We start from the raw sequence: 26,494 nt of genomic DNA on the forward strand, positions 1-26,494 counted from the left end.
TGCTAATAGTTTTCTGTTTTTTTTTTTTTTACAAATGCATGATGAGGCAAGGTACAGGGACTAATGTATTGGGTATCTGCCTGGAATTATTGCTGTTTCACTGTTTGTGTGTGATTGTTTGTTTGTTTTTTGAGACCCTCCGCATTTTCCTCAGAAATGCCTTCTACCTGCATCAAGCTGTCAAAGAGCTGGAGGTAACCCACAGAAACACATAAGTACGTACAGCACATTAAAACAAACTCTGTGGCTCTGTTTGCAATTCACAGCGATTTACGTAATGGCTTGTAATGTCTCCATAATGTAGGTGCAGTGCATGGCCTCAATATGCAAGTGAATTCACAGCAAGAGATATGTTGGCAGTCTCATACTTGTACTGTGTGTGCCTTGTAGGTAAGCAATTGTCAGGCACCCAGGAGTTATGCAATCATGTAACTGCTCATGACTCCTCTGGATGGGTCCATCATTATGGAGGGGGTCAGAAAATGTCATTGCTCTACTGGGGAGATGATTTCACTGGTGACAAGTGGGAAAAGTGAAGAGTGATACATTAGCATCAGAAACCAGTTGGAGTATTTTTCCCAGTGTTAATCTGCACCCTGTTACTTTCCCCAGTGTAAACATGCACCCTGTTACTTTCCATTGTTCTTTAAAAACAAGGATGATGATGAAGTGTAGAAGCCTGAAAGAGGGTCGAAGGTGGGAGAAAATATCATTACCTTTGTGTTTTACAGATGTTTGTAGAAATTCGTAGTTTCCCAGAAAACTGCGGGATTCAAGAGTGGTAACCCACCACACCACACATGGGGGCAGGAGGAAAAATAACAGAGATGAATAATAATACTAATACTAATAATATGTTCTGTTTGTACTAAACGTGGCCAAGACAGTCACAGCAGAGACAGAAAACAACAGGGAAACTAAATGGATTTTTTGGATAAGACGCTTTCACTAATTTTAAACTGTTCACACCATGCAGGTAAAATGGCTCAGTAATGGCTCAGAAGGACTTACATTAGTTATCAGATGAATTATGCAGTGGCTCCACAGGGCTGATGGATGGACTATGGGCCAAAGGACCAGTCCATTATTGTAATAAGGCTGATAGGCGCGGCTCTTGGTAGTGCCTTTACTGATGTAACCTAACCACACTAGCACCACCACTAGGGGTCAAAGTTAATAGATCAATATGGAAACCCAGGGTTCCCCACTATCGGGATTCAATTGAATGAATGAGGGAGTAGCCAGTGTACAAAAATACTGCACTTTAATGTCTGATTTGTTTGTAGCAGAAATATATAGATATTTATAAATACTTTAGTTGAAGTAGAGGAGGAGTTGTTACATAACCAGTGTTCTTAAATATTTCCACATACAATATACATAGCGTTATGTCAAGGTGCACACACTGCAGATAGGCTACTATGCTTGCTACCAAATAAGAAAAGAAACAGAATAACTATAATCACCCCAAAAGAGGGCACAATCACTTCAATAAGGGCGAGGGATAAAGAGGTGCCAGCTGAGGATGGAATCATCCAGAGGACAATTTCATAGCCTACCCTAGCAAGGATGTAACTGGCCTAGCCACATTCACACAGCAGTTAGCTACATACTATCCCTAAGAATATAATTAGCATCACTACACACAGGTAGCTATATACTACTAGGAGTGCTACAATTAGTTCAAATATACCCCGCACAGGCAACAATCCACTACAAACTGCAACACAACAAATAATGTCACTACACACACAGACTAAGTACAGGCCTCACTGCAGCAACACTGACTAGGCTGGAGGCAGAGCAGAGTATGCTACCCTCTGTGTTCTCCCCGCCCCAGCTGACAAAGGAATAAAAGGAAAAGAGCAGGCCTCGCCCTACACAGCAAAAGAATAAATAAACACAAACTTGGAGGTGGTTTTACACACGTATAAAAGCTACATCTACCTACAGCATAACTTTAACCCACTGACATGTCATGTTTTACATAAGGGGAAAACAGTGGCTACAACTTGCTCCTAAAAATAACAAAAGATTACATTAATCCATGCACATTCAACCAACATTTCCACATGACACTAAAGACAATGAGTGCATATTCAACACACAACAGCATGTACTTTTCTCCTCTTAAGATTAACGGGTTACACTTTAATATACATAACATTTAAGCTAATAGAATATTCAACAAACATTTGTGCAGCTAGCCAGCCACCCTGTCTGGACACAACACAAATGAGGAAGCTACAATATAAATACACATTAGTTATAGCAAAGCTGCGCTAAATGGACGGACAATAAAATCATTTAATACCTGAATGTCGACGCCCCCTACATGTACCACAGCCAATGATGACGACCAGGCACCGGACGACTGAAACACTATCTATCAAAACACATCAAAAAGTTTGTAAGCTTATGGCCTGTAATAGTTGACGTCTGCCTCAAACAATTAAACCAAAAACGCTTTCCTTACCCGCTTCGTGTTGGATCACCGCCGGCAAAGTTCAAACGCGACAAACAGTGCTCTCACCACTGCATTAGACGCACCATCTGGTTTGAAAAGAAAGAGTGACTGCTAGGTAGGCCTACTATTCTACCTGCATTACATCCGGTCACCTGAGCTGAAACGTCACGTGACTCCCTAAACTGATCGCAATGACGCCAGGTGCATCAACAGCTTATCCCTTTCCCACCCGTCACACTGATCTACCTGTCTATAGAAATGTAATGACAAGGTGAAGCTTATTCTAGTGCCCCCCCCCCCCCCCCAAGTTTCCTCCTGCAGAGTGTATTATAATATGGCTTGTCAGTCTTTCTGTCTCTGTGTACTGTATGTGTGTCTGCTTACAAGTAACCTAAAAAGCCAACTTATTTCAGATTCTCATACAAGGGTTACCATATTTTGGTCCAGATCCAGATAGAGAAAGTTTTTTAATGTTCTTTACTGATCAAAATAGGGAAGGGTGGGTTTTCAGTTACCTGCTCTTACTGGCATATACTGTACAGTACTGTACCTGCTCTTACTTGCACAGACAACAGTAGAGCAGAAACAGAGCAACATTCAACATTCATAAACATAATAACATTCCAATTGGTCTTGACTTTGTTTCCAAAAAACCTGAAGACATTTAACAGAGTAAGGGCCATGAAAAATACACCTCACAAAGGCACTACACACAGCCTGGACTATCATTATCAGCTCCTGAACAGATAGAGCCAGTTAGTATGCTTAAAGCCTGAGACTGGCATTTGGGCCAGGTGGCCAGAACACCTGGCCTAGGATTCTAATTACAGTGCATGAAAATGCACTGTACTGTTCTTCCTAGGCTTCTTCTTCTTATTACAGTGCATGAAAATGCACTGTACTGTTCTTCCTAGGCTTCTTCTTATTCTTCTTCTTCTAACGCGTTTAATGCAGCTTCAACCGTTTAACGTAGAAACTTCATTCAAACTATGTTACGTAGGTCTTACTTAGGACATGGGTGCTATGTATTTTTCAGCTTTGTAACTTTTATACTTTTTAAACTATTAATTAAAAACTAGTCAAAATTTCCCCATAGACTTAACATGGGCTGATGACATCACAATAGAGCCGTTAAGCAATTAGAATCCTATGGCAGGTGTTCGGGCCACCTGGACCAACTGCCAGTCTCAGGCTTTAAGCATACAAACTGGCCCTATTAAGACTACACATCCTGTTCAACTGCTTCCTCTGCCAAAAACTGTTTCAAAATAAAAGTCCTCACTACAATATTTCACTGTTAAACAATTTAACCCTTTAAACTACTGAACTTTTTAACTGTTCAGCCATTGCAACTGTTACTTATCATCAACTATGACTCCTACCCACTGTAGATAGTTAGCTAAGTTAGCTAAGTAACATAGTTAGCATGCTAGCATTTTAGCATGCTAGTTAGCATTTTTAGCAAAACTGCTAAAAATGATTAGCTAAGTAACATGGTTAGCATAGTTAGCATGCTAACATGTTAGCATGCTAGTTAGCATTTTTAGCAAAACTACTAAAAACGATTAGCTATGTTAGCTAAGTAATGTGGTTAGCATAGTTAGCATGCTAACATATTAGCATGCTAGTTAGCATTTTTAGCATAACTACTAAAAACAATTAGCTAAGTTAGCTAAGTAACGTGGTTAGCATACTTAGCATTTTAACATTGTTAGCATGCTAGTTAGAATACTTGGTTAACATTATTATCTTTGTTAACATAGTTAGCATAACTACTAGCAAACATTAAAGCCATTCCAAGTGTCAGTTATTGTCAACTATCTACCTAAATAATTTAACCATTTAAACTATCCACTTATTTAACTGTTCAGTCATTCCAACTATATTAAACCTCATCTACCTAGCAACCAATATAGTTTGTTTTTATTCTGTAGGATATTTTACATCATATTTTTGCATTTTCATGCACTGTATTTCCTTCAGGAAATGCTTTTCTAGTTCTTCTTCTTCTTCTAACGCGTTTAATGCAGCTTCAACCGTTTAACGTAGAAACTTCATTCAAACTATGTTACGTAGGTCTTACTTAGGACATGGGTGCTATGTATTTTTCAGCTTTGTAACTTTTATACTTTTTAAACTATTAATTAAAAACTAGTCAAAATTTCCCCATAGACTTAACATGGGCTGATGACATCACAATAGAGCCGTTAAACAATTAGAATCCTATGGCAGGTGTTCGGGCCACCTGGACCAACTGCCAGTCTCAGGCTTTAAGCATACAAACTGGCCCTATTAAGACTACACATCCTGTTCAACTGCTTCCTCTGCCAAAAACTGTTTCAAAATAAAAGTCCTCACTACAATATTTCACTGTTAAACAATGTAACCCTTTAAACTACTGAACTTTTTAACTGTTCAGCCATTGTAACTGTTACTTGTCATCAACTATGACTCCTACCCACTGTAGCTAGTTAGCATGGTTAGCATAGTTAGCATGCTAGCATGTTAGCATTTTTAGCAAAACTGTTAAAAATGATTTGCTAAGTTAGCTAAGTAACGTGGTTAGCATAGTTAGCATGCTAGCGTGTTAACAAGCTAGTTAGCATTTTTAGCAAAACTATTAAAAATGATTAGCTAAGTAACATAGTTAGCATGCTACCATAGTTAGCATGCTAGCATGCTAATTAGCATTTTTAGCAAAAAAACTTGGTTAACATTATTATCTTTGATAACATAGTAGCATAACTGCTAGCAAACATTAGGGCCATTCCAACTGTCAGTTATCGTCAATTATCTACCTAAATAATTTAACTATTTAAATTATCCACCTATTTAACCGTTCAATTATTCCAACTATATTAAACCTTATCTACCAAGCAAATCATTTAACTACATAAACTATCCACCTATTTAACTGTTCAGTCATTCCAACTATATTAAACCTCATCTACCTAGTTCAGTCATTCCAACTACATTAAACCTCATCTACCTAGTTCAGTCATTTGAACTATATTAAACCTCATCATGTTGGTTGCCAATTAGCACATAATCTGTTTTAACAATATATTTCACACCATATGTTTTGCATTTTCATGCACTGGTAATTCCCTGGAATTGCGTTTTCTAGTTGCTTAAGTGCTCTATTGTGATGTCATAAGCCCATGTTAAGTCTATGGGGAAATTTTGAACAGTTTTTAATTAATAGTTTAAAAAGTATAAAAGTTACAAAGATGAAAAATACATAGCACCCATGTCCTAAGTAAGATCTACGTAACATAATTTGAATGAAGTTTCTACGTTAAACGGTTGAAGCTGCATTAAATGCGTTAGAAGAAGAAGAACTAGAAAACGCAATTCCAGGGAATTACTAGTGCTTGAAAATGCAAAACATATGGTGTGAAATATATTGTTAAAACAGATGATGTGCTAATTGGCAACCAACATGATGAGGTTTAATATAGTTCAAATGACTGAACTAGGTAGATGAGGTTTAATATAGTTAGAATGACTGAACAGATAGGTGGATAGTTTAAAAGGTTAAATTATTTGCTAGGTAGACGAGGTTTAATATAGTTGGAATGACTGGAAAGTTAAATAGGTGGATAGTTTAAATGGTTAAATTATTTGCTAGGTAGATGAGATTTAATATAGTTGGAATGACTGAACTACGTAGATGAGGTTTAATATAGTTGGGATGACTGAACTAGGTAGATGAGGTTTAATATAGTTAGAATGACTGAACAGATAGGTGGATAGTTTAAAAGGTTAAATTATTTGCTAGGTAGACAAGGTTTAATATAGTTGGAATGACTGGACAGTTAAATAGGTGGATAGTTTAAATGGTTAAATTATTTGCTAGGTAGATGAGGTTTAATATAGTTGGAATGACTGAACTAGGTAGATAAGGTTTAATATAGTTGGAATGACTGAACAGTTAAATAGGTGGATGGTTTAAAAGGTTAAATTATTTGCTAGGTAGATGATGTTTAATATAGTTGGAATGACTGAACTAGGTAGATGAGGTTTAATATAGTTGGAATGACTTAACAGTTAAATAGGTGGATAGTTTAAAAGGTTAAATTATTTGCTAGGTTGACGAGGTTTAATATAGTTGGAATGACTGAACTAGGTAGATGAGGTTTAATATAGTTGGAATGACTTAACAGTTAAATAGGTGGATAGTTTAAAAGGTTAAATTATTTGCTAGGTTGACGAGGTTTAATATAGTTGGAATGACTGAACAGTTAAATAGGTGGATAGTTTAATTGGTTAAATTATTTGCTAGGTAGATGAGTTTTAATATAGTTGGAATGGCTGAACTAGGTAGATGAGGTTTAATATAGTTGGAATGACTGAACTAGGTAGATGAGGTTTAATATAGTTGGAATGACTGAACAGTTAAATAGGTGGATAGTTTAATTGGTTAAATTATTTGCTAGGTAGATGAGTTTTAATATAGTTGGAATGACTGAACAGTTAAATAGGTGGATAGTTTAAAAGGTTAAACTATTTGCTAGGTAGATGATGTTTAATATAGTTGGAATGACTGAACATTCAGACAAATAATGTTACACATGGGCCAAGCCCATCAGATAGGCCTACAGCAGTTGATGAGCCCTCACTGAACACGATCACAAGACAGAGACCATTACATGACACTATTAACATCGACCATCCTTACATTCAGACAAATAATGTTACACATGGGCCAACCCCATCAGATACAGCAGTTGATGAGCCCTCAGTATGCATGGATGTGTTACCTGGTGGGTCTGGGGTGCAAACAGGTACTGGTGGTGATGTGCATGATAGGGCTCCTACAGCTATTTTACAAGACGAACCCTCTGCGAGTGTGGATGTGATTCCTGGCAGTTCTGGTGTACAGCCCTGCGGCGGCGACAATGTTGGCCATGACTCGGCCCCTGACTACAATTTAGACCTCGATGCCATAGAACGCTTAGCGAGTGAAGGAGGTGTTGTTGGTGATTACAGAGTTGTAGCCAGGCCCCGTTTCAACAGTATGGAACTAAGTAGGCCGTTAAATTTTAGGGGTTTGCGTGATACTGACATGGCTTCATACATAGAACACTGTTACGCTACCTTGAATGATATTGTGGATTTCTCAAGGAGATTAGGTGGGGAAAATGCAGTTATCAACATTGTGTTAAGGGGTGAAAGTCTTACTACCGATGTACAGGCTAAATTGACAAATGAAGATGGTTATGCTTTGGACCGGTTGATTGAAGCTATTGAGAAGGTGTTACAGAGTAACACGATGCTCTTGACCGATCAGAGTCTGGATCTCCTCGTCTCTATAGTGCGTAGTGGAAACGGTGGTGGTTATAGAAAACTCAAGGATTTGGCTCATGATGAGGTCATCAGGAAGAAAAAAATGTGTCTGTTCACACCTGTTAATGACTCAAACAATGCCTGTTTAGCTATTTGTCTGGCTCATTTTTTGAACCCTGATGCCACATCCGATAGATTATTGGAGCTGGGGGCTGACATGCATGAGCATGCGGGTTTCACACCCCAGCAGCAAATAGGTTTTGCTGATGTGCCCGTGTTTGAGGACTTGTATGATGTTAAAATAGTGGTCTTTTACCGAACCCCCCTACATGAGTTGGTGACGTATCAGACTAGGGTGACGCCCAACCCTAAGAAAACTGTTTATCTGTACCTCCATGACAATCATTACCATCGGATTTTGCGCCCCAATACATTCCTGGGGGAAGGCCACTTTTGTGGTTTTTGCTACCGTGGCTACAGTAGTAAACGTGATCACGCGTGTAAATACAGCTGTGATGTATGCAACGATGTGGATTGCCACAAACATAACGGACCATCAGTATACTGCCATGATTGTATGCGGTACTGCAAATCCGCTTATTGCCATTCCAGACACAAACAACCCGCGCCCACTGGGGTTATAGGCAGAATGGTGGCCCCATGCGATGTCACTAAGTACTGCAAAAAGTGTAACAGACGATATCATGTTAGTATGAATAAGAAAACCCCCACAGATGCTCAGCCATGCATTGTCCGCACTGTAAAGCAGATTTGGTACCTGGTGATAACCATAGCTGTTTCATTCAACCCTTCAAGCCGGAAGAGACAGAGCCCAAGTATATCTTTTTCGACTTAGAAACACGATTTGAAAATGGTAAACACCAGGCTAATTTTGCTGCAGCCATGACTTTCAAAGGGGAGTCTTTTGAGGCCGAGGGTAGTAGTTGTGTGTTTATGATGTTAAGCCACTTCAGACGGTCTACATATAAGGGCTACACATGGTTGGCCCACAACGCAGCAGGGTTTGATAACATCATTATACTGGAGCATTTCACCAAGCTAGGGGTTACACCCAAAATAATCATGACTGGATGCAGATTGATTTTCATGTATGATGAGATCTTTAAACAGCGGTTCATTGACAGCTATTCGTTCATCCCCATGCGTTCGGCTAAGACAACTGTGGCCTTAAATCTGAACACCGGTGAGAAAGGGTACTTCCCACACAAATTTAACACAGCTGCGAACAACTACTACACGGGCCCCTATCCAGACCGTGAGTACTATGGGTACGACACCATGTCCAATAAAGACAGAGCTGACTTTGACACATGGTATAGCGAAGCATCCAAAGGCGTATTTGATTTTCAGAAAAAGCTACGATCTTACGGGGTTCATGATGTTGTGCTACTGCGTGACGCGTGCATGAAATACCGCACAGAGTTCATTGGTTGTACTGGTGTAGACCCATTCAGTCAGACTACATTAGCATCATGCTGCATGGCCGTCTACAAGGCGCGCTTCCTGCAGCGAGACACATTAGCACTCACACACAACAATGCCTATGTTAACCAACATAAGGCGTACTCCAACTCCTCCATCCAATGGTTGGAATATGTGAATTATAGTAGAGATATGGTTGTACAACATGCTTTGAAAGGTGGCGAGGTGCAAGTAGGCCAGTACTACCTCGACGGCTATTATGAAAAAAATGGTGTCAAACATGCACTCGAATTTAATGGCTGTTTTCATCACGGCCATGATTGCCGCTACAATCCAGACCATATACACCCCCTGTTAACCCTTTAGGCGCCAGAGGTTTTTTTCCGAAACGATCAATTTTGACATCTTCATTTCAAAAGGCTATATCTTAAAAGTGATAAGAGATAGAGACTTTCTGTAAATTAGAGAAATATTAAGGATGACCCAAAGTGTATGTAGAGATTAAATGTTTATATCTAATTTGCATATTATGACGTCATATGGTGGCGGCCATCTTGGATTATAGAATTTTCATGAAAAGTTGCATGTTTGAATGATAAATGCACCACTTCTTTCCCCCCAAAATGTCCCTCACCTTCTGAATGCTATATTGCACAATACTGAATGCTCAGGTAAATAGTAAGTAGTGAACAAACTGTGTAAATCATTACTAATAAATGGCAGAAACAAACCAAATGCATGTAGCAGTAGACTGGCCTTTTGCTGTAGAGATTTTCCATTTACTACATACAGTAGGCACTCTGATTCCATGTATGGGGCACATATATATTATTCAGATGACACACAAACACAAGTAGACAAGACCTGTTTAGTTCAAAAGCTCATTTGCCACGGCAAGGCACAGATCAGGAGTGAGATGACGAGACAAGACAAGAGACAATGTTAGTATTTTTTTTCTTTTTGTTGATGTTTTTTTGTTTTTTTTCTTAGCTGACAAAGACACACACATCACAAGGACATGAACACACAAAAAGGAACACATAGTGTACTGTATGTCCTAAATGATCAGGGAAGTAGATAGCAAATCAACAGTGTAAATCATTACTAAATGGCTGACTTTTTTTTTTTTATGTAGCAGGCCTTTTGCTGTAGAGATAATGACTCCCTATCCCTATCCATACAGGGACGGCATTCCCATCATCTTGTGATAGACTATGCATGACCTAATGTGTGTGTGTGTGTGTGTGTGTGGGAGAGAGCGTGTCACCACCTCCACCATGCGAGCAGCATGGCCAGATCTGCCTCGCGCGCGCCGAGTGGAGAGAATTTGCGCAGCTCGGACTAGGCCTACTGTCATTCTCATTGCGACTCCCCACACTGCCACTACGTTCCCCCCTAACTGTCCTATGAGCACTTCGACCTCGTCTAACATACCCAGTGGCATTAGACAAAGGCTCCACCACGTTACTGTCGCCGCGATTGTGGAGAGGCACACGTTCAGAAGACAGAAGCTAGCGCTATGGATATTAGGCTACCTCCAGCCTCGTTCGCCACACCACTAACACCCTGCTAACTTCCCGATGAACACTCCGAACCCGTGAAACATTATTCCCACCAGTGACATTGGGCAAACGATTCAACGTTTGTGCTTGGTGTAAGCTAAACTATGGAGTAAACTCTCACTTTGTCCAGCTGCATCATTGCAAGGCAGGGACGCATCTGAAGCCTCACTAAACGAATCACCGTCATTTTCTGAAGGCAGATATTCCCCTTCAGAATCAGGGTCCGCGAATAGAAGACCCAACACTTCATTTCAGGTAAACTTTTTTGATGCCATTAGACGATAATCTAATGCAAATACTCGCTGACGTTGACAATATCGCTCTGACAAAGTGGCTCACACGCACACTAGCTCCGGTATTTCATACACTGATTCATCGCGCTGTAGCTAGAAAGTTTTGTTTAAAGCGTGTCCTTTTTTCGACTCGGGGATGACGTATGACATGTCTGCCATCTAGTGGAGTGGAAGTCGAACGAAATATGACACCCTATTTGACTAAATCGGCCGTTTTATTCAGTACCGCATCTTGTCGACTATAGTCGCCTGTGGCGCCTAGAGGGTTAAATATCCCTTACGGAGATGTGAGGCGGCATTTTGATGATAAGGTGTCATACCTTACCAAGACCAAAGGGTTTAAGGTCGAAGTGATGTGGGAATGTCAGTGGAACCAGGCTAAGCAGAGTGACCCTGATGTTGAGAGATTCATGGCCACTTACGTACACCCTGAGCGTTTAAAACCTCGTGATGCTCTTTGCGGTGGTAGAACAGATGCTTACAATCTTTACCACAAAGCTGGTGAGGGTGAGAAAATTCACATCCCTATACCCGGCATGCCAGAGCAAGTGTGAGTACCCCATCCACAACCCCCAGATCATAGTGGGGGATTTTCAGCCGCTTGAAAATTATTATGGGTTGATCAAAGCTACAGTCTCTCCACCTAGGGGCTTACTACACCCGGTGCTGCCATACCGTTGCAACGGTAAATTGATGTTCCCCCTCTGCAGGACTTGTGCTGTAGAAGAGAATCAGACCAGCCCCTGTGAGCACAGTGATGATGAGCGATCCATTTCAGGGTGTTGGGTTAGTCTTGAGCTGATGAAGGCTATTGAAAAGGGTTACATTGTCACCAAGGTTGATGAGGTCTGGCATTTTTCTCAGAGATCTGACACATTGTTTTCAGACTATGTGAAAACATTTCTCCAATTCAAGCAGGAAGCTAGCGGATACCCAGCCCATGCAGTGACAGATGAGGCAAAAGAGGCCTACATTGAGGACTATTTTGAGAAGGAGGGGATTAGGCTGGATCCTGCTAAGATCTGTCTGAACCCAGCCACAAGGCAAATAAACAAGCTGTTGCTCAACAGCCTCTGGGGTCGCTTCTCTATGAGAGAGAATCTGCCCACCACCGAAATGGTGAAAGACCCCGAGCAGTTTGCCAGATACATTTTTGGTTGTGAATATGATGTCACACACTTTTCATTTGTGTCTGATGATGTGGCCCTAGTCCAATGGCGACATGTTGAGGGTAGTTGTGTACAGACCGCAAACATAAATGTGTTTGTGGGTGCATTCACCACGGCTCATGCACGCCTTAAATTGTACGATCTTATGGACAAATTAGGCGAGAGATTGCTTTACAGCGATACTGACAGTGTGATTTATGTCTCAAAGGATGGCGATTGGGAGCCGCCGCTGGGGCCCTATTTAGGGGATCTCACAAATGAGCTGGATGATGGTGACTACATCACAGAATTCTGTTCAGCCGGACCGAAGACTTATGGCTATCGCACAGCCCAGGGTAAAACCTGTATGAAGGCGAAAGGCATCACGCTTAATGCAGAGAATTCACAAGTGATCAGGTTGGACACCCTCATTGACCTTGTTGATCATCATGTAACTGACAGAGATAGCACACGATACATACGGGCTCGAACTGATAATATTGTGCGTAACAAGAAACATCTCATTCTAAAAAACAAAACTGGTGAGAAGATGATGAGTTATTACCCATATCAAAAAATAACCTGCTAATTATTGATGATGTAATGAAAGATGCCAGCAACAATACAGAAATAGAGAAGGTGTTCACACAGTATGTACATCATCGTAATCTTAGTGCCATTTACATGGTTCAGAATCTGTTCTTTCAGGGGAAATCTAGCAGAACAATCAGTTTGAACACTAATTATCTAATCGTTTTCAAAAACCCTAGAGATAACAACCAAATCAGTGTATTAGCGAGACAGATGTACCCCGGTAACACAAAATTCTTTCTTGAATCTTTTAAAAATGCCACTGAGAAACCCTACGGATATTTATTGATCGACTATAAACCAAAAACCCCGAATTTGTATCGCCTCAGAACAGATTTGCTTTTGGAGCATCAGGCTGTCTATGTGCCGAAGAAAACAAACTGAGACACCGATATGTCTGAGAGAATCGGTAGAAATTTGCCTCTTTTGAAACGGTTACTTAAAGCTAAACCGCCCCAGAGACGTATCATTTTACATTCTGCGTCAGACGAGTTAATCTTAGCTCTCTGTGAGGTGACACTGAATATTCTTCGTGGTACTATACCCTTAACATACAATATAAAAAACTACGTAAAAATAAGATTTTGATAAAGTTACTGGCTGACAAGAAAATTGGCATACGCACAAAGAGACGTACTATTAACCAGAAAGGTGGATTTCTCCTACCCCTCTTGAGTGTTGCTCTGCCGTTCATAACCAGTCTGTTTACATCAAGACAGAGTTAGAAGTGATGGAGTATGCTGAGAAAATGTATCTGGTACCGCAAAGACAATTGGACCGTTTAAAAAATGATGTCACAACTATCCCGCTGCGCCAGTCTGTTGAAAACGAGTTGGAACTAGCTGTGAAAAATGTTTTGAGTAAAACATATCTGACCCCTCATGAGAAGGCCCAACATTATACGTCATTATTACAGAGATATTTGGCCCTGGTTAAACAGGGGGACCTTGAGACGAACACACTGACACTGAGTTTACCACAGCAGTCGTCATCCGATGATGTGTCACAGAGTTTAGCAGTACAGACTACACCCCACACTTATGAGAACAATCAAGTAGTCTCTGAGGTTTTAAAAAATGTACCCCCGAGAAGCAAAAGGAATGCGGAGTATATATTAGCAAAAATGTACAACTCTCAAGGCATAGCATCGTGGGACGATTCTGGGTCTTTTGTTTTTAATGGCTCAACCATTCCAGGTACGCATGTGTTTGATCTGGTAAAAAGTATCACAGGGCCCCAGGCTGTGAGCCATCACAGGCGACCTCAAGGATGGCATGAATTTCTGAGGGCTATTGCTATGCTAAACATCCCTCTTTCTACAATACCAAATAGGCTAGTTAAAGATTCAATCACAGCACTGAAAAGAAATAGTACACCTAGGGTGACCAGACGTCCCGAAAAATTCGGGACAGTCCCGATATCCAAGCAGTTGTCCCGAATCCCGAATCCTGCCCTAATTGTCCCGAAAATTATACTCAATCAGAATACTGAGTAGTTATTTTCTGATAAACATTAAAAACTGTCCGTAGAGAGTCTGAGTCGACTGCATGCAGCCCCCCACGGCAGCTAAGTGTCTGGATGCAGCCCGGCTACTTTGTTTCTTTTTGACGTTCTATAATTAGGCGCGAATATGCACTGATTTCGCGAAGCCGAGGACATTGTGCAGGCAGCGCAGCAGGCAGAGCCAGCGTGTGTGCAAAAAAATACGTCGGAAGTTCGGCCTAATGTCCATGTCGTTTTAACATAATCTACTTAATCTAACAATTATTTTGTATTCTTACTTAATGACCCATAATTTTGGCAAGGCTTGTTATTAGCGTTAGGCTATTATCCTTATTCTGAAAGGTCTGATTTGCACTGTTACGCAGTCATTGTTTATTTTTTTTCTTTCCCACAATGACATTTTGAGGTCATGATTTCTCTGTTGTATTTTGAGGCAGACTTGATGTTTGAATAAAAATGTGTTTTGGTACAGGTTTGAAAATTCGCTGTAAGCCTACCACCCCCCCCCCCCCAAAAAAAAATTTAAAAAAAGCGTCCCAAATTTCAGCCAATCTCATCTGGTCACCCTAAGTACACCTACTCATACACCAGTCAGAGCTTTAGAACCAGTAAATGCAGTATCGGAATCCCATGGTTTTACAAGACATTGTACATTTACAAGAAAGTCTTGTAATGATTACTATGCATTGCTTATGTCTAATGTTCACAGTTGTTGTAATATTTTGTAAATTGTCATTTTTCTGCTTTGTTTTTCTTATGTTTATAATGTTTTATAATGTTGTATGACTTTTGATACATGTATGACTTATAATGTGTGTATTTCTATCCTTCTGTTTTTCAATAAAAACACCCAACTCTGAAATGTCATTTGACATGTTTATTTAATATGAAGCCATTTCAACACTTTTTTAGATACTTATCATTGATCTGTGCATGCTGCACGCATGTGAATATATTACACATACATTTACAACCTTGTAATTTTTTCACAATTAATGAAACCATATTATCATTTCTATTTAAATTTTCAGAATATTTAAGTATCACATCTTCATAGCATAACCGTCTCAACATATGATACAGAAAGAAAACACAATGTTGACCGCATGTGATAGACGTTAAGTCTTGCACCTGCTGGTTTGAATATAGCAGCCGTTTACCCATGTTTTTCAGAAATGTGTATATGCTTGGAGGAAATATATCACTGTCTGGACTGTTCCCGAAGCTGTCGAAGAAACACACATCACCTTCTTCAGTTATGTACGTAGCTAGCCAGTGTTCACCAGGTTGGTCTGAATTATGTGTATTAATTATCACAGAGGCTGGTAAATGATACACGGGTGTTTGAGGTAGTTGATCAATTGATTGATCAGCCAATACCCCTAGAAAATGTGCATTTTTGGAAATATTATCCATAATAGTCGATAATTCAACAGTATTCATGATCTTTCAGTAGTAGTCCATCAAAATCTGTCTTCGATTAGACACCTCGATTATACTGTCAAATACGGCATACACGATCAAATTTATTGTATTCGGCAGCGGTTGTCTGAACCGAACTTCCAAACGGATATTGCCTGACTTTATTAATGACAGATGCTGGCCACACTCCTCCTCAGGCGTTAAATTAACCCTCTAGGCGCCACAGTCGACTTTAGTCGACAAGATGCGGTACTGAATAAAACGGCCGATTTAGTCAAATAGGGTGTCATATTTCATTCGACCTCCACTCCACTAGATGGCAAACATGTCATACGTCATCCCCGAGTCGGAAAAAAGTCATGCTTTAAACAAAACTTTCGCGCTACAGCTGCAGTGAATCAGTGCGTGCAATACCGGAGCTAGTGTGCGTGTGAGCTATTTTATCAGCGCGATATTGTCAACGTCAGCAAGTATTTGCATTAGATTATCGTCTAATGGCATCAAAAAAGTTTACCTGAAATGAAGTGTTGGGTCTTCTATTCGCGGACCCTGATTCTGAAGGGGAATATCTGCCTTCAGAAAATTACGGTGATTCGTTTAGTGAGGCTTCAGATGCGTCCCTGCCTTGCAATGATGCAGCTGGACAAAGTGAGAGTTTACTCCATAGTTTAGCTTACACCAAGCACAAACGTTGAATCGTTTGCCCAATGTCACTGGTGGGAATAATGTTTCACGGGTTCGGAGTGTTCATCGGGAAGTTAGCAGGGTGTTAGTGGTGTGGCGAACGAGGCTGGAGGTAGCCTATGTCCATAGCGCTAGCTTCTGTCTTCTGAACGTGTGCCTCTCCACAATCGCGGCGACAGTAACGTGGTGGAGCCTTTGTCTAATGCCACTGGGTATGTTAGACGAGGTCGAAGTGCTCATAGGACAGTTAGGGGGGAACGTAGTGGCAGTGTGGGGAGTCGCAATGAGAATGACAGTAGGCCTAGTCCAAGCTGCGCAAATTCTCTCCACTCGGCGCGCGCGAGGCAGATCTGGCCATGCTGCTCGCATGGTGGAGGTGGTGACACGCTCTCTCCCTCTCCCACACACACACACACACACATTAGGTCATGCAAAGACTATCACAAGATGATGGGAATGCCGGCCCTGTATAGATAGGGATAGGGAGTCATTATCTCTACAGCAAAAGGCCTGCTACATAAAAAAAAAAATGTCAGCCATTTATTAGTAATGATTTACACTGTTGATTTGCTATCTATTTCCCTGATCATTTAGGACATACACTATGTGTTCCTTTTTTTGTGTTTATGTCCTTGTGATGTGTGTGTCTTTGTCAGCTAAGAAAAAAAAACAACAAAAACAACAAAAAGAAAAAAAAATACTAACATTGTCTCTTGTCTTGTCTCGTCATCTCACTCCTGATCTGTGCCTTGCCGTGGCAAATGAGCTTTTGAACTAAACAGGTCTTGTCTACTTGTGTTTGTGTGTCATCTGAATAATATATATGTGCCCCATACATGGAATCAGAGTGCCTACTGTATGTAGTAAATGGAAAATCTCTACAGCAAAAGACCAGTCTACCGCTACATGCATTTGGTTTGTTTCTGCCATTTATTAGTAATGATTTACACAGTTTGTTCACTACTTACTATTTACCTGAGCATTCAGTATTGTGCAATATAGCATACAGAAGGTGAGGGACATTTTGGGGGGAAAGAAGTGGTGCATTTTATCATTCAAACATGCGACTTTTCATGAAAATTCTATAATCCAAGATGGCCGCCACCATATGACGTCATAATATGCAAATTATATATAAATATTTAATCTCTACATAAACTTTGGGTCATCCTTAATATTTCTCTAATTTACAGAAAGTCTCTATCTCTTATCACTTTTAAGATATAGCCTTTTGAAATGAAGATGTCAAAATTGATCGTTTCGGAAAAAAACCTCTGGCGCCTAAAGGGTTAAAAGCAAAAATACTGTAACCGGCCAAGTAATCCTGACGATTTATGACCAGTGCTTTGTTTTTCAGATGTCTTCCTGTGGATAACACCAATTGGTAAAACTCACGTACGGCAGACGCTTCATTAAATTTCGGCTGTAGCGGCTTAGACGGGTATTGTTGTCCATCTACATAAACGGCTAGGAATTCCAGATCATAATGTTTAAAGGGGTGATAGAATGATTATATAGGGTATTTGATGCTGGTCCTTAAGGTCTCTGAATAGGGTGAAAATGGCATATGTGCTGTTCTATGCGCCCTAATGCAAGCCTGGTTAAAAGCCCTAGAATGAAACGAGAGGTTTTCTCCCTTTTATGGTATGCTCATGAATATTTAGATGAGCTGTGCGCTGATTGGTTGGTTTACAACGAGCGAAGCTGCGGAGCAAACGCGTCATGGCCACAAGCACTCACTCACTGAAACATCGAAATTGTTGATATGGACACATTAGGTGTTGAACCATATATGTATGAGCCAGAATCAGAGGAAGAATCTGATGTAGAGGAGCAACCAGTCGCCCATAGATTACAAATGACTACTTCAGAATGGTAAGTTTTTTCATTTATCATTTACACGTAGCACTACACGTTAGCTGTAATACTAATGTAATAGCCTACTCACACTTCAGTGTCCTAGCCTAAGCATAACGTTGTATTAGTCTTATGTTAACTTTGTAAGCAGCATAACAGTTATTCATTTGCACACAAACAAATGTTTTACAACATGTAACGTTACCCTCGTGCATTTTCTGTCAAGACGTCCAGTTAGCGAGAAAGTCCGTATAGCCAATATGTAGCGTGCAGATAGCTATAATTAAATGAGTGCTGCTCGCAAGGAAAATAGCCTATACTCTCGTTTTAGTCAGTATATTGTTACCGTTCTCTCCTGCTGAATGGGTTATCTGATTAGGAGTTACCTACATTATTTGCCACGTAACGTTAGTAGTAATATGTGATCTTACAACAGGATGTCCAGTTAGCTGGGCAAGAGACTATTTCCGTAGTACCAGTTCAGTATGTTATGGCCGTAATGAAATGAGTAGCCTACTGCTCACTCGCTTCAACAAAAATATTACCACTGTCATGTCACGAGAGGTAATATTTTTGTTGACGCGAGCAGTAGGCTACTCATTTCACAAACACCATAACCTACGAACTGCCACTACAGAAATAGTAGGCTCTTGCCTAACTAACTGGACATCGTCCTGTTGTATATATTATTACATGTAACGAAGATAATAATCTCATAACCAGATGACCTAATCAGCAGTAGGCTAACTTCTATCCTGCTGATTATATCATCTGATTATAAGATTATTACCCTCGTTCCATGTAGTGATATGTGAACTTACAATTACATCCATCTCCCCTTGCCAGGTGTACGTGTGGAAACTATGACCGCATGCCCCAGGAGAGAGAAAATATATGTTGCCGGGAAGTACCCCAGGTAACTAAAACTGGAGATATTTACTCAAGCTAATTTGTGCTTTCTGCTCATTCAAAATGACAAAATAACAGCATAGGTCTTTATATTTGTTTTTACAGGTCATGAGAAGAATGACCCAGGTTCCGGAGGAGATAACCTGTATGATTGACCATCCTGGCCTTGGAACCGGTGTGCCTCAACATATATTCTTTACAAAATGCAATGAACATCTACAGAGCTGACCATGGGCAGTTGAGAATAAGAGGGATGGAAAGGTGAGGACAATCTGATACAAGTGTTACCAGCTATATAATATAAATCAAATGTTTTTAGCCAATATGCATTCATTATTAGTTCAGCAGGTCACGAAAACACAGTTTGATGCAAACAGTAAAATGACAAACTTTATTTTGTTTCAACACAATCATACAGTGCTATACTCAAAAATATAAAATATTTAAAAAATAAATAGTAAAAAAGTGTGCCTTTCCACTCTGATTTCTCTGAAGGCAATGCAGACACTTGGCCTACAGATCTTTCGTGAGCTGGTGCTGGGGTTTCCTTGGGCGAAGTGTCCGTGTTGTGATCCCCTCTTGTGTGGTGCTGCGCATACGGAGGGAGTTTCCGGAAACATCAGGGCAGTATGTCGGGTTCAGACCCCCCCTCGACTGAACCGTGACACATGCTCAGCGACAGCATCCTCCCTGGAAGGTCTGGGAAGCTGAGCACACAAGTCTTGGGGCACAGGAATCTGCTGGACGGCATCCACATAACGAAGGGAGTCATGAACGATCTCTTCGAACACCAGTCTTATCAGGTTAAAGACATAGCCTGTTGTGTGTGAATTAATAAGTTATTGTTAGTGTCTATACCGTTGCACATTTGTTGCACAATCGTTTGTATAAAAAAATATATACATTTTAAACTTACAAATCGTTGGCTCTGTCTTCACTTTTTTGACCGTGTAACCTCCCCTTTTGGCCTTTGGAAACACAAGCCTGTACATTAGTTTCCCCTTGGCTGTCTTCCGTTGTGGGCGCTGAGCATTCTCATTGAAATGCATAGCTGCAAGGTACAACCTAAATGAAACAGCAGAAATGTTGTAACAATTGTCACTTGTCACTTTTGTAAGCACACACCAAGCAAAATACTACTATTAACTCACAGCAAAAGCATTGGCTAAACCTGTAGGCTGTGCCAAAGCTGTACTCTAACCGGTGTTGTTACAAGTGCCTTTCAGTTAGAGCAGCCTAAAACTGTAATGATTTGCATTTTGATGGCTGGCAATTAGGCCTGATCTCACACTTTCACTAAACAAAACCCATTTCTGTACACAATGTCTTCTGAAGGCATCATACGTGTGTGTTCTCAGCTGCATTGCATCAAATATCTATAAAATAATTAAAAGTAGATCAGTTGTGAAGTCATCAGTGAAAGACAAACACTTCCTGCAGGGGACAATGAGCACAATGATACCTTTTTCATCTTTGAAAATGAAGCTCCACAAAAGTAAATGGCAGCAGACAGCTGAAGGTTGCCCACAGGGGTGCTCCCAATAACTGGCTGACTCTTCCACTGTCGGAAGAACTTGCAGTGAGGGCATAGTTGGTCGATCGCTAGGAAGGACCCTCTTCTGCGTGGCAGGAATGTACAGGTTCTTGTGCACACAGGGCAGATCTCGAACAGGCTGAAGAGGCATTGCTCAAAAACAATGTATTTTGCATCGCCATATGAAGTCACTGGTGATGTACTACAAAAGATAATAAAGAAAAAACAACATTGTCCATCTCAGTCAAAAATCTGTCAAAAAACAATTGTACTGTCTGACAACAGTCACAATGAATATAAATAGCACTGCTGCATTGTGAGAGTTGTAACTTTACTTACAAAAGCTGAGATGATTCTGTCTCCATAGTAGCAGACTGTGCAGGATCGTATGTGGAATCTTGAGGATCAGTGCATGCAGAGGAAACATCTTCCACCTCCTCCTCAAATTCAAGGCGAGGTCTCTTTGCTGGCCTCTGACCCTTCAAAGGAGTTGAAGAGAATGGCCCAGAGACTGAAGGAGCCGTTTTGCCTACTGCCACACTTTGGCATTGCGGCGTTGCCTGTATGCCTTCAAAGGGGGAGGGGGAGACTATTTAGTGGGGTGTCATATGGATTGCTCGGTGCCGAAGGACAATGTACTGCTGTGATACAACATACAATTTACTAATCAGTCATATCTTTTGTATATAGACCCATTCATACTGGTTGAACAAATAACTTTCACCAGCCTTCCCCACAAAAGTAAATGCAGGTCATTCAGTGAGATGAATAGTATGAATAGGTCTATTCATACTATGAATACTTCTTTAATTTGTTGTGAATGGCTCACTAATGTACTCAGTCATCAAGGTAAGTAATTGGGCAACACTGCTCTACTAAATGCTACCCAGTAATAATGCTACACATGTTTGGAACACACAAACACCATAACACGTCTGATAATATTCATGATAACATAAGAATAATTAGAACGTCTACCTTTGCTTCGTTGGTGAGGTCTCAATGTAGTAAAAGAAAGCTGCGTCCCGCGAGATGCCACACAAGGAGGATCTGTTTGGCATGCTGCAACTTTTGTTCGTGGTTGTTCTTGTTGTTCTTGTGATGTGCTCTGAAATCATTTTACACGATAATGTTAACGTTACTCCTAGTTTCCATTTCTAAAAGTGGTAACAGGATCGACTTAGGTGGGTAACATTACAGCTTAGTGCTAGCTTCTAGCAACCAAACTATCGTGATTCTACTCAGCTTTAGCTATCTTGCTGGAATAGAATAACAAAATAACCTGACGAAGACCTGGACAAACGTGCATCGTAAAGTGTAGATTTACATGTCAACATGTTATTTATTCGAATGAAATACAGTCAAGGAAATGAAATAATGTTACCCCCATTGCTAACAAACTGAATCGTAACACATTCTACGTGTACATGTATGTTGCTATACACGATATGCTAGCATTGCTATCAACTGCTTAGCGACAAAATAATACTTACAGCTTGCGGTTGTGATGACCTTACGGTCGGAACAGCCCCTCGTTTCAGTAAAAGAAGTTTGGCAAATCCTGCTTTAAACTGTCCAAGATTTTGAAAGCTGTCTTCGGTAAAATGTTTAGAGCAAATGAACAGCTGAGCGTCGAACTTTGCAGGGATCTTCTGATAGACAAACATTATCCATGCCTGCCGAGTCTTCGGATCCTTGGGAAGACTGTGACAAACTTCCCCTTTCTCCGTGCAGCCTGGAACACTGCATTTACCTCTCTGGCTCATTTTCGATAGAGAAACTGCCTGCTTTGTAATTCTTGTAGAAGTAAACCCAACAGTAGGCTAGCTAAACTAGTGTCTGACATCTTCACGACCTCCATTCATGTTCTTGGGCCAGCGAACCAGTGGGCTGGTCTGTATGTAAATTTTGGGGCGTGACAAATGTACAGGCCAGAGCCAAATAAGGCACCACTTCAGAGTTTGCGTAAACTCTGAGCTTCTTTTGGATTCGCCCGTTTTATGGCGGGAGTTTCGAATTGTGAGATTTGCACAGAAAGGAGGCGTGGATGGGGTTTTGAACTTCTCTGTATCTCCATTTCACCCACTGAACTATCGTTATTCATCTATGACAAGGTAAACTCGGTTTTGCATTCTATGACCCCTTTAAACGCATAAGGATTTTTAGTTTATGATCCAGTATGGGCATCATTATCGACCATGGCTAATATGATGGATTTTGGTAATGCCCCCAGAAATAGGTTTTCCTGATTAGCCACCCGCGTACCAGCGGGTATTGAGACATTTTTTAGACATACTCTATCAATAGGGTATTTAGCAGTGGTGGACTGCAATGCTTGCGCATGTCCCAGTCTCACAGCCGGAGATACAGAAACTTTCTTCACAAAAAGACTTGCTGAAAGAATGTTGATTTTGTATGCTACAGCATCGCTGCGCATTAAACAGAATTCATCCTTCGCTCTAGTTAGTCTTATTTTGATATCAATTCAGTTTAACATCAATTTTTCTTGAAAAAATATGTCACTGTGGATTGGAGCTAACAATTCTACAACATTACTCGCTTCAGAAAATGCAGCTCTCTTTGTGAGACCTTCGCTGGCCCCTCCAGGATCCCCGACATCCATATGGCCTGCTGTATCTTTGTAAAACAGTCCCGCTGAGAAAATGGTCTCCAGAGCCTCGCGGTCATAATTCAATAGACAATCTATAATACAGCGGTATGGATAGGTGTTTGAGCTCTGTGATATGAGCCGATCCCCCAGTGTTATGTCGACCTGAGAGAAGATTGAGCCACCAGGGTAGTTTATCAAACCCACAGGGGCCCCCGCTGGTAGGTCCGCTCCGTTGGGTAGGGTGATTTTTAACCTTGTATACAATAGCGAATTATTCAAATCAATATAGTCTTGACCATTGCCCGCAACGAAGAACTCCAGGGGGGCTGTGTCTTACAGAGCTGATATGGGAGGTATCTCAACATAAGTGTTTTTCTCTATAGCAGTTTGAGTCATAGGCACTGTAAAAAGATCCAACTCAGATTTGACACACTCCGCCGACATGCCGTGTATCAGAGCCATGGTTAGAATATGGATTTACGCCTCTTTTTAGCAGGTCTACTCCCCCGTTGTTTACTCTGCGCCTTCCTTTTCGACACAGATCTTTTCTTAGCCTTTACATTGTTTTTCTTTGTGTATCTTCCTCTTCTCACACCTGACGGTCGTTTCATGTGTCTACGCTGCATTACTAACACCCCCGACCCCTCTTGACTGTTGTGGGCTTGCATGACGTTGCTCACCACATCACTGACGATATTTTTAGCTGCCGCTTTTAAATGCGGTTTAGGGATTCCAATACCTCTACGCAATAGAGGCATAGCCATTCTGTACAGACCTTTTAGGAGCGATCCCAAGCCGAATCCTCCATACATGACAGGGCCCCCAGCGAACCCGTCAATATGTCCACCCGCCTGGTTTTGATAATATGTAACATAACGATGTGGGTCCGCGTAGGGATTAAATTCTTTCATTTTTAAATTCTTGGAAGTTGTTTTACTGGTCTGAAATGGAGTTTTGTAATCACTTTGCCGTACTTGAATGACACGTTGTGGTTCTGATCACTTTTCACCTCTATGGTAATGTCGTCAATGTGTGATTTAGACACACGTGCGTAGTGTGGTTTGTCGTAGCCGATTGTGACTATATTTTTGGTCTCCCCCGTTATTTCTACACATCGCAGGAGTGGTACATAATAGTCACCTACAACTTGGTGGTCTATAATGTCTGTATAGACAAACAACGTATATTCCTCGCCATACAAATCAGCAATGTGGGGCACTCCCGGGGGGTACCGCGAATGGAATCATATCTTCAAAACCTAGAATCCTGGCTAGCTTCCCTCGGAATGTTAGCGAAACATCACTTTCGGATGTTGTCACACAGACTTTGTGAAGTAGTTCGTCATAGGTAAACTGTATATGAGACCCGACACTATTGATTTCTGCTATGATATCATCAATGCTATTGTAGAAAGCTTCACGAAGTTCACCAACAATAAGGATGTTAGTAGTTGTATCGGTAATTGTGAATTTTGAATGTTTTTTGTGAAATGGAACCCATGTTTTGGGGTACATGAACTCAATTAAAGCGACCTCCCAAACCCCCCTTAGTGTTAGTGTTTTTGCCAGTTTAGTTCTGTAGCTGGATATTCTATTGTCGGGATAAATATTGCGGCACGCATTGCTTGGTAAAGTCACATAAAACCCTTCGTCCTCCATGATGTCGCTGGTGTGAATAAGGATACGTATGTTGTGTTGTGATTTAAAAGACATTTTTTAAGCATCAACCACATCTTTTGTGGGGACCCATGAGTTAAATTTTGATGGCCAGCCTAACCATTTTACCAATACCATACGCGTCCTACCCACTCTTTTGCTTTCCAAAATCTTTTCCACTTTGAACGCCTTATCCCTGTTTATGAGTATTTTTTGCAACTCCTCTTCATAAAAGGTCCCTTCTAACATGTCTCCATCATAGTCTTTCAACCTGTAAACAGGTGGGTTTTGATGTACACACTGCTATGGTAAAAAACTCACGTGTGTAGTTTTCCTCATACCCCTTTGTGAATGCGCCTCTGACCTTAGATACTCTAACAAGCTCTCCTACTTTGTGTTTGAACACAGATTTTTTGGGCGCTCCCGTCTTTACACCATACAGGTTTTTAAAGACCACATTTTCATTTTCTTTTGTCACATCCACAGGTCTCATTTTGATACTACGATGATAGCTGTTATTATAAGATGATACCATATCAGGTAAGATGTCACAGTAGCGTTTAGAGTTGGCGGCTGTTAGATAACGCCACATTCTTGATTTAATAGTTCTGTTGAAACGCTCCACGACACTAGCTTTTAATTCACTCCCAGTGGCGAAATGATGAATGTTGTTTTTATTCACGATCCTCTGGAAATGCTGATTAAAAAATTCTTTCCCACGGTCAGTTTGCAACTTCTGGGGTATACGACCCTTTTCTATGATTGATTCAAAAGCAGCGGCAACCGCCATCCCTGTTTTGTTTTTTAAAATACGCACCCATGCACGACATCTATACACGTCAGCATATATTTAGCATGGTCATTCTCCCTGGAGTATATGGACATGTCAACCAGATCCGCTTGAAATTGTCTGTTGATACCATACACAATCACCCTATTCCTTTTGTAGTTGACACGCACAGGTTTATGAAGCGTGTAGGCATCCTCCCCTGATAACCATTCAGCAACATCCTTATCGGTCAGATGTACCCCTGTTTTTTTAAAGGCAGCTTCTTTTAATCTAGTTATACCCCCATATGAACCCTCACTTGAAGGTGTGTAGTAGATTGTATTTAGAACCTCCTCCATGACTCCTTCCATACAACTAATGACAGACCATGATGTGCGTTCACAATCTTTTATTTGACAAGCAGACTTACATATCCATCATGGGTAGAGAATCAAGGTAGTTTAAAAATTTAACACACACATCAAAGTCCTTAGCAACCAGAAATTCCACTAGGCTATTCACAACCGCATAGACATCCACAGACTCATTCTTACTTTGTTTGATGACACATACATCAGTTACATATGTACAAAGAGCTACGATATGCCCTATCTTGAAAAAGCCTTGCTGAATCATACACATGTTCTCTAAAATTTCATGCACTGTTACATGATACGCCTTGTTAATGGAGGACCCCATATTCAGTAGATCGGACCATTCTTCAGACAATGATCTAGCAAGCATCATTTGATTTTTT

The 26,494-nt window shown here is 40.7% G+C and overlaps 1 protein-coding gene and 3 long non-coding RNA genes across 7 annotated transcripts; 2 read left to right on the plus strand and 2 right to left on the minus strand.

The window, feature by feature from the left end:
- Nucleotides 1–300: 300 nt before the first annotated feature.
- On the minus strand, nucleotides 301–1,134 carry LOC121708537. Its single transcript, XR_006031692.1, has 3 exons — nucleotides 1,012–1,134; nucleotides 717–763; nucleotides 301–513 (listed from the first exon to the last, which is right to left on the minus strand). It is a non-coding gene; the product is annotated as an uncharacterized LOC121708537 (long non-coding RNA).
- A 16,883-nt stretch (nucleotides 1,135–18,017) lies between these two features.
- Nucleotides 18,018–19,337, plus strand: LOC121708544. The gene is made up of 3 exons (XR_006031696.1): nucleotides 18,018–18,277; nucleotides 19,106–19,175; nucleotides 19,274–19,337. It is a non-coding gene; the product is annotated as an uncharacterized LOC121708544 (long non-coding RNA).
- Nucleotides 19,338–20,087, plus strand: LOC121708516. The gene is made up of 2 exons (XR_006031671.1): nucleotides 19,338–19,429; nucleotides 19,664–20,087. It is a non-coding gene; the product is annotated as an uncharacterized LOC121708516 (long non-coding RNA).
- Nucleotides 19,767–22,848, minus strand: LOC121707979. Of its 4 annotated transcripts, none has more exons than XM_042090957.1 (6): nucleotides 22,196–22,848; nucleotides 21,681–21,810; nucleotides 21,042–21,270; nucleotides 20,631–20,904; nucleotides 20,085–20,544; nucleotides 19,767–19,905 (listed from the first exon to the last, which is right to left on the minus strand). In XM_042090957.1, exons 1-5 carry the CDS (start codon nucleotides 22,466–22,468, stop codon nucleotides 20,395–20,397), a joined length of 1,056 nt encoding a protein of 351 aa, XP_041946891.1. In that variant the 5' UTR covers nucleotides 22,469–22,848; the 3' UTR covers nucleotides 19,767–19,905; nucleotides 20,085–20,394. The 4 variants fall into 4 exon arrangements, 3 of the variants coding, with proteins under 3 accessions (XP_041946891.1, XP_041946892.1, XP_041946890.1); XM_042090958.1 differs by lacking the exon at nucleotides 19,767–19,905 and adding an exon at nucleotides 19,917–19,985 and having other exon boundaries at nucleotides 20,085–20,233; XM_042090956.1 differs by lacking the exon at nucleotides 19,767–19,905 and adding an exon at nucleotides 19,917–19,985.
- Between the last annotated feature and the right edge of the window lie 3,646 nt (nucleotides 22,849–26,494).

This window comes from Alosa sapidissima, chromosome 1 (genome assembly GCF_018492685.1).
Source record: "Alosa sapidissima isolate fAloSap1 chromosome 1, fAloSap1.pri, whole genome shotgun sequence".
NCBI classification, from domain to species: Eukaryota; Metazoa; Chordata; class Actinopteri; order Clupeiformes; family Clupeidae; genus Alosa; species Alosa sapidissima.

What these genes read in the sequence shown, in the direction of transcription:
- LOC121707979 (XM_042090957.1), bottom strand. Translation starts at nt 22,468, where the DNA reads ATGAGCCAGAGAGGTAAATGCAGTGTTCCAGGCTGCACGGAGAAAGGG. An exon ending in GGTCATCACAACCGCAAGCT is followed by an intron (nt 21,811 to 22,195) that starts GTAAGTATTATT and finishes AAATGATTTCAG; the next exon opens with AGCACATCACAAGAACAACA. An exon ending in ACCTCACCAACGAAGCAAAG is followed by an intron (nt 21,271 to 21,680) that starts GTAGACGTTCTA and finishes CCCCCTTTGAAG; the next exon opens with GCATACAGGCAACGCCGCAA.